General features: G+C 39.6%; 1 protein-coding gene across 1 annotated transcript in view; it reads right to left on the reverse strand.

Moving 5' to 3' along the window:
• Window positions 1–1345: 1345 nt before the first annotated feature.
• FAM185A (family with sequence similarity 185 member A) overlaps window positions 1346–12501 on the reverse strand; it is a 42909-nt gene continuing 31753 nt past the window's right edge. The window contains exons 7-8 of the mRNA XM_014868931.2: window positions 10796–10930; window positions 1346–1591 (exon numbers count right to left, since the gene is read on the reverse strand). Of these exons, the coding sequence (XP_014724417.2) occupies window positions 1476–1591; window positions 10796–10930 (251 nt within the window). The 3' untranslated portion in view covers window positions 1346–1475. The remainder of the gene's footprint in view (window positions 1592–10795; window positions 10931–12501) is intronic.

Raw genomic sequence — 12501 nt, forward strand, 5'->3', positions numbered from 1 at the left:
TATTTTTCTGGATATCCAAAACCATTATAATTTAATAATTTTGTAACTTTAAAAAGTATCATAATAACTCATGTCTAATAATATTGTAATGCCTTTAGTAATACTATTAAAAATGTTTTATATATTAGTGTTTATATTAAAAATACATATAATTTGTCATATGCATCAGTGCCCACCTCACCCCAACAAACAGTACACACAACAGTAAACAGGAAGTGGAGTTTTTAACCACCCTGAGTTACAGTAGATATGCTGCCTTTGACTCTTGAATTCCATTAGCCAGGGGCAATTATACCTCCTGCAGAATCCTATGGCAAAGGAGAAGTTAATTTCATAATTTACCATTATGACTTACAATACATACACATACATACAACTTATAGCCTGAGGTGACAGTCTGAATTCTCTCCTGCCCCTCACCACCTCCTCAGCTGGCAGGGATTCTTACATTTCAGCTTAAAACATGAATTTCACAACTGCTTTTATAAGGCGCCATAGAGAGGTATGGAAAGGCTTTTAAAAGCTCCACTTACTTTACTGTGTGCTTATATTTCAGTAACACAGAATCCTCCACAAAAATTGGGCCTGCCCTTGTGCAAGGTCTACCTGCTCCCCTCACCTCCCTCCTCTGCCTTCCTGCCTCCAAGAGCTGCCTGGCAGCTTTGCAGGACAGGGGTCTGAGTCACTGCAAACAAAGAGATTCCAGTTCTCATTTACAGGGGCAACACTTCCTTTCTATGGCAGCTTTTCCTTCAGGGGAATATTCATGGGGACTCTCCCCTGAAGTCCAGTTGGAGAAGTGTTCCTCCTTGAAATCAGCCAGATCCATTCACTTTTATTTATTTTAAGAGCAGTAGTAGACATAGCTGGAGTTCTTATTCCTATCCACAAACCAGAGGTTCAGGATGACACGGTGCAAGTTCTGCCATTTCACAGAAATATTTTTACACAGAGAGTACCCCTTGCCCAGGCAGAAACTGCTCAGGGTTCAAACACCAAATAAGAAGACCACATAAGAACTACACTGAAAGTGATTTTTTCCTATCCCTGATACAATTTGGTTGAAGAAAATTCTCTGCATTTTGCATAATTCCCACAGTATTGAGACATTTAATTTGAAAGTATAACAGAGCTTGCAAAGCATGTCACCTTGGAAGTGTTGAAAATGTTTTTTTTTAATTTTTAAATGACATCTCCAAACTTTTGTTTGAAAGCTATCAGCTTTTAAACTGATACAGTAAGTGGGTCAAGTCATATAAATTCTGAATATGTAAGATCATATCATTCTTAAAAGGCACTAATAGTAAACCAGACTGTTTAGCACCAGCACTGTCACAGGCAAATGTTGGGTTAAAATGCTCTCATTTTTAATAGTTTCTCTTTTATATTAAGAATAATCATCCAAAAAGTTTCATAATTTTACAGAAATGTTCCTTTGTAGTTTCTTGATTTAATCTCTTTGGCTTCTTTCACCTTTAAGAACTTTTCAGCTTGACAGACTGGATCCAGCTTTGGCTTTTAAGATACACTTTGCCATTTTGTGTGTCAGCCTTAATCCATTTGTCTGTTTCATCCCTTTGATTCATGTGACCTGGAAAAGAGAGTTGTTTTAGTTTAATTTGACACACAGTAAATATTTCATCTACACATTGTCATTTTTTCCAAGCTCCCTGGAAGCACTTATAGCACTTTAATTTGGTAGAATCTGTGTACTTTTAGCAAAGACTTCTGACATTTCCTTCTTGGTACAGTTTTTTTGCATTAATCTAATTTCCCATAATACATCTTTACAATAGAGTAGTGGTTTTTATTATATAGTACTGCACTTTTTATTCTAAGCTTAGAAACATCTTATGGTGGCTTGACCCTGGTGGGATTTCAGGTACCCAAAGCAACTCTAGCATTCTATTCCTCAAATGAATCGGCCAGAGAAAATATAATAAGAGGCTCATGGGTCAGGATAAGGACAGGAAGAGTTCAGTCACCAGTTACTGTCACAGGGAAAACAAACTCGACTTGGGAAAAGAATTAATTTCATTTATTCCCAATCAAATCAGAGAAGGGTAATAAGAAATAAAGCCAAATCTTAAAAACATATCCCACTCACTCCTCCCTTTGTTCCAGCTGCTGATTTCTCTACTTCCTCCCCACCAGGGGCACAGGGGAATGAAGAATGAGGGTTTTGGTCAGCTCATGCATTATCTCTGCCACTCCTTCCTCTGCAGGAGGAGAATTCCTCATGCTCTTCCCCTGCTCTGGCATAGAGTCCTCCACAAGCTGCAGAGGGATCTCTGCACCCTTCCAGGGGCTGCAGGGGAATCTCTACTCTGCCATCTGGAGCACCTCCTGCCCCTGCTTCTGCACTGCCTGCACATCAGCAGGGCTCTTTCTGCCACATATTTTCACTCCTCTCTCCAGCTGCTGGTGTGCAGCAAGGTTTTTCTCCTTTAACTGTGTTATTCACCATCACTGATGGGTTCAGCCCTGGCCAGCAGTGGGTCCACCTTGGAGCAGGCTGGCTCTGTAGGACACAGGGGAAGCTTCTCGCAGGTTTCTCACAGAATCATCCCTAGAGCCCCTCCCACTACTAAAACCTTGCCACACAAACCCTACATGTACTGGTTTTCTCTGGAATAGGGTTAATTTTTTTTATAGTAGCTAGGATGGACCATGTTTTAGACTTCTGCTGAAAACAGTGCTGACAATATACAAAATCTGTTATTTCTGAGTGGCCTTTTCACAGCATTAGGGCCTTTTCTGCTTCTAATACTGCCCTGCCAGTGACGAGGCTGGGGGCACACAATAAGCTGTGAGGGGACAGAACCAGGACCAAATGACCAAAGGGATGTTCTGAACTGTATGGTGTTGTGTTCTGTAACAGAGCTGGCAGAAGGAGGAGCAGGGGACATTCAGAGTTATGACATTTGTCTGACCCAGTACCTGTTATGTGAGATAAATCCCTGCTTTCCTGGGGATGGCCGAACACCTGCCTGCCCTGGGAAGTAGTGAAAGGATCCCTTATTTTGTTTGGCTTGTGTGCACAGCTTTTGCTTTATCCATCTGTCTTAATCACAAAGTCTTTTTATCCCAACCCATTAATTTTCCCACTTTTACTTTTCTGCTTCTCTCCCCCATTCCACTGGTGGGGAGTGAGTGGCTGCCTGGTGCTCAACAGCCAGTTCTGGTTAAACCATGACTCTACATGAGATACTAATCTGGCTAAGTAATTTCAAAGATTTTAAATTGTTATTGTAAACACTGAAAAGAGGCATAGTAAGACCTCATTGTCCAGATAACCTGACATTTTGCTACTATTACTGTTTCCTTATGATAATGGCCTAAACCCCACCCCCACAACACTGAGGTATATGTCTTCTTATGTGTTTCACATAAACTTTGTATTCACAGCCATGCTCTGAAAAGCTCACTGTATAACAAAAAAGAGAGTTCAATTCAGTGTCATTTAAAAATTAAATAACTGAGGCCAAGAGACAATAAGCGACCTTCCAAATTTATACAAAAGATTTGTGTCCATATAGGGAATTAAATTTGGATCCTTAAAGTCCCAAATCAGTGCCTTTATCACAAGATCAACCTTCACTTTGGTTTATCTTCACAAAATATCATTTATTATTACTTTAGCGTTCATTATGTGTGAATTCTAAGTTTAGAACTAATTTGAGCCTGGAATAGCAAGAGGATGGCAGCAAAGCAGATTCTGAACCAACTTTGCAAACATGCTCTGCTCTGACCTGTAACACAGCTGAAATTAAATTTTGGCCACAGCAAACAGTGGCAAAACTCCAACTGACATCACTGCATTGGTTTCCACAACTCAGGCCTACGTGCCAGAACTTTTCAATAGCGTTTCAGTGCTTTAGCAGTTCTATGTGGGATTCATTTAAGTTCATGGGCCAAACCCACAGCAATTCACAATATGTTGAGATATGGTTTGGAAGTACAGAGCTCTCAGAGAAGTCCAACAATGTCAGAGTCACTTCAGTGTCCCCTGTTATTAGACTACAACATGCCTTCAGGTGTCTCCATGGGGATGTCCTAGTACAATTTCTGCATTCCTCATTGCTCCAGACAGCAGCAGTCTCAATCATACTCAGTGTCAGTATCATTCCTACAGTAAAGCAGAATCCTCAGACCTACTCACTATCTAATTGGAGACTTAAATCTGTGATGAATCACCAAGTTGGACACATGTGTTGGTTATGGAATCCATTAAAATTGAATTACTGATTTTCAATAGTATTGTATCAGAGAGTACAGAACGAAAGTTAAAACAGAATCTGTCCTTCAAGCATAGATAGCCCTTAAAACATTTCATCAGTCTGGTTTTCAAACAGGAAACAACCTTCAGGTGATAAGAAATTGAACCAACGAAGAAATATAAAGAAAAATTTCAGCTGATCCTGTAACAGAGTTGTAGAACACTAAAAATACCGCTTTTTCTCCTAGGGAGAGAGGACACAATAAATGTAAGCAAAGATACACTTCCAGAAAGTGCATATTGGAGTGCTTGGTCCCAGCTCCTCTCGCTCATGTTTTTGTGACTATGGCTTGTACTTCTGTACAAGAAACAAACACTGAAGCACGAATCAGTGCTGTAAATGGTTTCATGCACTGCTTACATCTTGGCAAAAAAAGTTAAAGGAGAGTTTAGAGAACATAGGAACAAATTTACAAGAGCCATTTTAAAGCTACATTACTGTCTGAGCTGTTTCACATTTTGTTTTTGCTATGTGAATGTAAAAGAAAAAGTTTTGTTCCTTATACTTCTTCTGGAAATTTGCCTGTGAGGCAAATACTAAGATTATTAAGCCCATCACTAGTAGAAGGTTCAAAGTTATTTCTGATATTTAAATAGCTCTGGGTATGAGGCACTAATCAAGCAACAAGGTTTAGTTGAAAACCTTTTGACAATCGCTTGGGTCTTAACTGTACTCACTGCTGGTACTCTGAACACTGTGAGAACATAAGTGGATTTTGAGGAAGACTTTGCTAGCTTGATTAAATCACAAAAGCAAACAGCCCCATGGACTGAGAAAGGGGCGGGGGGGATTAATTTCAAAACCCACCAGTCAAGACAGCAGCACGAGATCAGAAGACAGATACACCATCATGCTGTGTGGCCACCTTTTCAATTTAATGCCCAGGGAAAAGGTTGTGTTCCCCCCAACCCCAACTGAACTCCTTGTGGTGTTTAAAGGAAAGTAACACTTTGCAAAACTTTATACAGTCAAGTATTGACTGTGTATTTACTTGTCTTCCTAGAGACTGGAGAAGTTGAGAGCTCTATTTTCATACCACAAAACACAAGAAGAGGATCATATTTTAAGTGTTGTTCATTGGTAGCGTTAGTGCTGTGGTATATATCAAAAGGCTGTGAACAGCTTGAGTTGAATGCAAGCTGAAAGCAATAAAAATCTGTAGGATAGCATCTCATCTAATGTGTTTAATAAAAGTTGGATGAACTTTCTATTTGACTCAAAGGAATGTAATCTTTTCCAGATACAACCTGGGTCTTTGTTTATTTTTTTAAGATACTGCTTAAGGATCAAGGCTTCACAGAGGGCAGTGTGTAGAGGGACATTATAAAACAAAGCTCTTCCCACTCAATTCTAATGGCCAAGAGTCAATAAAAACTGCTTCTAAGAAAGAAGGAAAGTTCTGAAGTGCCTTGAGAACAGACAAAACAGGGGGGGCCATAACAGCAGATAGTGTTACATCTGGGATCAGAACTGCAATGCTGACTGCAACAAACCCAAGACAGCTGCACAGTGGGAGAAGGAGCTCTACACTTGGGCAGCTGGTAAGCTTCAGATAAAACCTGAAGTTTCAGCAGACCGACAAAATACAAGCTTTCAGTTATTTCCCTTTTAAAGGCACGTTGCTTGTCTCATGTTATTCACTGCTCCTTCAGCTGTGTTTGTATTCAACCCTTGAACTCCAGGCAGCTAAAAACACAGACATTACCTTGGAGTAAACAATAGAGAATTTCTCATAATGAAGACTCTTAAACATCCAATCCATAAAGCTTTGTGCTTGGTATAAGAAACTCAGGCAGTCAGCCCACTCTGGCACACTGGCCTTAAAGCAATCCTAAAGGGAAGGGCACAGCATTCCATAGGCTGCTCTCCCAGTACTACTGTATGAGGGACCACTGAGTGAACAGTGAGAAGTAATTATTCCTGATGGCAGGAAACATCTGTCTAGATCTCCTTTGCTCCAGCAGGGAACATCAGGCAGATGTTAAAGTTTTAATATTTCAGTGAATGCCTGGGTTGACTGCTGTAAGGAGAAAGGTGCTTCTCACCACAATCTATGAGGAGAACCAGGCAGGATGAGAGGACCTGAAGCATGTTAATAAGAGAAACCTGAAAAGTCAGACAGGACAGTAGTGTCAATGTCCATCTTTTCAAAGGAATCTGGTAATTACAGACAGGCTGACTCTCCAGAGGCACAGGAAGAGGGAGGCCAGCTAAGAAGTTCTGCAGTATTAAAGGAATAATTGGATACTTGATCAACCCATAACGTAGAGGCAATGTGAACCTGAACATTTTCACAGGGGAAAAGGAGTTAGAGAAGTCAATGGAGGATTTCCTCTCCATGTCCTGGATACACATCTGAGGGAAGGCCTAAGTTAACATGGGAGAGTCCTATTACCTGCATGGTCACCAGAGGCATGGCTCAGAGGAACACTGCTCTCAGGTGGCTTAGCAAAGCTCTTGTGCTGCAGCTGGGATGGAGTTAGTACCAAAACCTGAAAGCCCTGTTAACTGCTGCAATTGTTGTCATGCTGACAACAACTGGGAGCAAGTATGTCTTGACTTGGGAAAAAACAATAACTCCCAAAGCATATGCTCTTTGAATAAAGACAGAAAAAAACCAAAGAGGTTTGCCAGTTGAGAAAGTAAAAACAGGGAGGCACAATAACAATGACAAATATCCACAGCCTCTGAGGAGCACCTGGGACATGGTGGGACATGGTGGGACTTTTACCATGGAAACTCACACAGCTGCTGCAAAACAGATGAAGTGCCTGTAAAGTTAAAAGATTACTCAGCACCAAGCAGATGGCATCAGGTGAAAAGTTGCCACTGGATATGAACTTGGCACTAGAACTGGGACAGAGATGAAGAAACATGCAAAAATCAGGCAAGTCCCTGGCACCACTCAGAGATGAGATTTATATAGTTTATTTTCCAGACAATTAGGTTTGGAAATTTACTCCATTAGCTACAACGACTCAAAAGTCTCTGAATGACTGCAAGACTTTTTCCAGCAAGTTTACAGTGGTCAACACACAAGCTGGCAACCAAGGGGCTGCAGTGTGTCCAGTGGCTGCATTTCATTTAGTCCCCATCCACCCACATGCCTGATAACCTTCCTGTGTTACTGTGGAGTGGGTGGGAGCAGATGGTCACAGCAACGTGAGACAAGAGAAAACAGGGCTGAAAGCCTCTCCTGAGGAAGCAGTGAATTTGGTCTGAGGTGCTCACATCACCTGGTCTTCACAACCTGCAGTACAGTACTGATAGTCCTACTGCCTCCCCAGACAAGTGCTACAAGGAAGTTTACCTTGCTACTTAACTAACTTTCCTTTACCATAAGGTCAAGTTATAATTTTCAGTCCTATTGCCAGGGGACAGAACAATTTATTTCTTTATTACTCTGTAGCAACTTCTTATATACTAGAAAAATGCATCTTCTCTTCCCTTTGTCTTCTCTTTTGAGACAAAACCACAACTTTTCAGTCTTCTCTCATTAATCATGATTTTAAGACTGATCACATGTTCTCCTTTAGATACTCTACAGTTTGAAGCACAGTACTCAAAACTGGACACATTCCAGCAAAGTATTACTAATGCCATGTAAAGCCAAAGGATTATTTTGAGTTTTACAGAACCATCATGTTAATATGCTGGTTTTTTCACTAGTGCAACACTACTGTTTCCTGATATTATTTAAATATCGCTTCTCTTGGGACTACACAGGAAATTGTTCCTATCCCCATACTTTGAACTTAACTTATTGGAAAATGGCCTAAAAAGCATGTAAATCAAAATTATATGAACTTTAACCTTGACCTTCAACATGTTTGCAACTCCTTTGACATAATGTCTCCTAAGCTCCTTTTCTGCTTAAATATTTAACACCTTTCAGCCTGCTACTCTTTCTCTTACCACATGTAGTACCTATAGCTAATTACTCATAGGCATAAGGTTTAAGAACACAGGCAGACCTGGAGACAGGAAAAAGGGAGAAATTGAGCAGTAAGGGCTTCCCTTCTTGCCAGGGAAAAGAAAGAACACCTTGACATGATTGCAATTAGAAATTACTGTAATTACTCAAGCATTCTAAAGGCAAACAGCCAAACACTTTCACTGATGGAAGCTGGACCAGTGCTTAGTATGAACTCTGTTTCTGTAACATTACATTATACCATACATACTACTTCTAAGACTACCTACTGATGCCAATGGAAATAGATGCCTTGCCTTTGCAAATTGCTTCAAAGAATAAACTCCCTGTCACTGTTCTCTAGTTCTCTCCCTTTCTCAGCAAGAGTTTCAATTTCGCAGGAAAGTCCCTTCTTTTCCTAAAACAGCAAAACACATTTTCACACTCTCATCCCTCTGTCTCTAGAGCTCTCACTCAAGACTTCAATCATTTTGCTTTCACTAAATCCCACTCTATTCCTTGGCTATCTGGAAAAACCCTGGATATGAGGGCTTGTGGGACTGTAGTGTACTGACTGCCCTCTCAGTGTGGAAGTGGGTAAATGATAACTGCTCTAAAGCAGTAGGGAAGGCTTTCCTAAAGCAGGAAAGTGCAGGACAAAGTGCATGTTTACCCAAGTCAAAGAACTCTGCCCTGTCTTCCCACTGGACAGCCTTTTCTCTAAAGCCTTCAAATATTCCCAGAGGCAAGTAAACTTCTTAACAGGTCACAGTTCCTGTGCTATTCACACGAGAATTGGATTTTCTGAAAAATCATGTTTTCAAACTAATCTTTGAACTCAAAAGCATAAAACTCCTAAACTGCCATGCTCTTGTGATACAGCTTTTAACCACTTGGCAAAACCCCTCTTCACTATCTATTTTACATTTCTTCAGTCACAGCAGCAGGACAACTACAGACCTTGTACCTGAAACTTCAACAGTGAATAATGTTCTCAGGATACAAAAATGGTATTAAATGATTTTCAATTATTTTTGAATCTAATTATACAAGAAAATTATCAAATATCACCCTTAGGAAAAAGCAATTGCTGATAGTGAGGGGGCAGGTGCTTTGCCCGCAGAAAGAATACAACATAAGGTAAAGAGAAATGGAAGCAGGAAGTATCTCCCTTGTTATGTAATGCCTTAACTTCTTTAAACAACTGATAATCATTAACCTAATGCTGTTGCCTTTGCATAATTCTTGATGATTTCTGTGCCTTTGAGATGTGTATATTTGAGAATTAATTAATCAGAGTAATTTTTGGCCTCAAGTACCAAGATAATTTCCATACAGAACAGTGGGTTGAAAAATTGCATCTGCTTCAGTGATGGCTGTCCTACACAAACACTGACTGGGTTGTGAAACCAGAGAAGTCATTCAGCTGTGTATATTTGAAACACCACTCTTATCTTTAATGTTGCCAAAGTACAAGATGATTGATTGGCCAGTGGTCCTCATTCACTGAGAAGTCTCGTTTTACTGCTGAGGTGATTATTCCACAGAGTCTTGCTGGAATCTTGGGTCCTTCCACAGATTTCTAGCCTGAAAACTTCTAATTATGGTTTTTAAAGAAACTATATTTAATAACCACTACTAAATGGAATAGATATATAAGCAGGCTCCATACTAAAATTATGTAACTACACTTCTAATGTTTCCTGACTTTGAGATTACCATCTTACATGGGGGAGGAAAAGAAAGAGTTTTTTGTACATGTTTTCTTAGGCTTAAAACCAGAGCAAAACTCAAAGCCTTACCCAATCTGCTATCACATCAGGTCACATTGACATAACACGTTCAAACATAAAGCTGGAGCCCTCAGACACATTAAGTTAATGTTTTCTCTAGAGCAAACTGTGTAATTGGTAAAAGCAACAGCCTTAAATTCCAGATAGCCACATCTGGAGTGGGGGAGAGAAATGCACACCCTGACAGTGAATTGTGTAACTGTTTTCTAAAGCAGGAAAGAATAAGACCTGGGATTCTAAGTTCAATTTTAAACTCCTTACAAGAATACTTCCAGTAACTTCAGCTACCTTTCCATGTACTCTCTCTATTCCTCCAGCTCCAGCTTCTTCTGCTTTTCTCATCTCCCACTCATCATTTCTCAGCCTATCTCCTGCACTACTGTACATTTATAAATATGCCATATATCCCTTTTATTTCCCCCTTTGACTCAGAAACAGACAGATTTTTTTAATTATATTTTTAATATCACAGATTGCCTAGGAAAGTCTGTGTGACTTTCTAAGCCAACAAAGCAATGGGTCAAATTCAGCTCTGGATTATCTCCCACAGATTCACTGGACTAGCGCTAAGGAGGAATTTGGCTCTAAGACTTTTGTTAGAAGAAGTTGATTACATTCACAAGTCATTTACCAAATAAAATTTTTAAGTCATCCAGTAACATGGGGAGTACAACAGCACAAGCAAACATCTGAATGTGAAGCAGATTAAACAAGCAGCCGCCAAGGACAATAAACTAATAAAGAAATGTGGATGCCTTTGACTTAGGCCAGACAGACATTCATTGGAAGCCAAGATTAGTAAGCCTTACCACTTAGAGTCACATGATCATCTTCAGAGGCACTCTGTGTTTCTTTTAACTTGATCTCTGAGCTCACATCCACTTTTCTTCCAGAAAGCTCTAAATAGGCTTTGAGAGATGCAGGTACCTTGACTGTAATTGAACCTGGTATAAATTTAAGTGAAAGCTAGTCAGTTTAATCCTGAGATCAAAGCATGAAATAGTCCATTATTTCACTAACTTGAATCAAATCATCATTTGGTTGTGCTTGGTTAGGTTTTTTAAAAAGTCTTCAGAAACAGTAACCTCTTTTTTTTTTGTCACTGAAAGGATAAATGAAGGTATCTTCATTTATCATTAACAGAGTATGTCACATACAGAAAATGGTATCACAGTATTTCCTTCACAGACATGAAAATAAATAGTGATATACACTTCTAGCAATGTCTTTTGATAGAGGATCTTATTACAGGAATGATCAACAGAAGTAAATATAATAGATCTCACAAGTATTATGACTCTAAGTTCATCTTCCAGTTGCATATTGACATTCCTGAGCAAGGACAGAGCATCAGACTTGACAAATAACCCAGTCACTGCATGGCAAATGACGAAAAAATTGCTCCTCTGGCAGGATGAGACATTGCTCACTTACTGTGAACACTGGTGATTGTCTTTGCTTTACTGCTTAGGGCCAGCTGTTCACATCCTCCAACAGACACAGTCTCAAAACTGACCAACCACTTTAGACTATACATCACTAAAATGTAAACTAGTAGCAAAATCACAGCTTTGGTGGCCTGAATAAGTCTACTTTGAGATTATCACCAGAAATTCTGACTTCTGCTTCCCCTAAATATGTGCATCTATGCCTCAGGCCAAAGGCAGAGAGTGGGCCTCCAACCTGCCCACATTAGTCATCTTTGGAATAACTCAGTCACAAAGCTTGAAAGCTCTCTCTTATACATTAGATGAAAACCATGAAAAAATTAGAATATGTTTCTTTTTTACGTGCTCCTTATTTTTAGCTCTATTTGCAACATTCACTTTAGAAAAACACAAAACAGTTTCTTGACACACATCCCAGAAGCTTAAGCAGAACATGGTAAGAATAACAGCTAAGTAGCACCAGAAAGCAACCCTAGCTAAGCAATTTAGACTCAGCAGAATCACTTGCCTGTGACAATTCTGATGAACAAATAACTTCCAGTATAATTTAGGTCTGCATTTTGCTGGATACACAAAAGCCTTAGAATAAGAAAGGGAAAAGGCCTTCATCTTCAGGTCTTCTTTGGAGAGTTGCTCAGTGATGACTCACAAAAACCAACACACATGCAGCTCATTTATCACAAAAGGGACTTTTTTCTACACTGCAGCTGTCAGCAGTTATTCTGAATTTACAGGGTAAACAAACAGAACTTCAACTTTGCCTTTACTAAACTGTGCTGCCAGAAGAGATGTCAAAAAATATTCTGAGAAGAACATTAATTAGCTTTTATTAAATACATTCCTCTTTTCTTCTAGCTCAAAGAGGCATTAACTTAACAAAATAAGTGACACAAAAGGCAACAAGAAATAATATAAAAATAAATTTCTTTGCACTAATGAAACCAAAATAGATTGCACAGAAAGATGCAAAATTATTTCAATTCATTGACACTATCAGTTCCCTTTTGAGTAACCATTAGGTTTAAACAGGGCACAGGCATTGTCTCACAGGAGACAGAAGTGGACCA

Source organism: Sturnus vulgaris, chromosome 5, assembly GCF_052056855.1.
Source record: "Sturnus vulgaris isolate bStuVul1 chromosome 5, bStuVul1.hap1, whole genome shotgun sequence".
NCBI lineage: Eukaryota > Metazoa > Chordata > Aves > Passeriformes > Sturnidae > Sturnus > Sturnus vulgaris.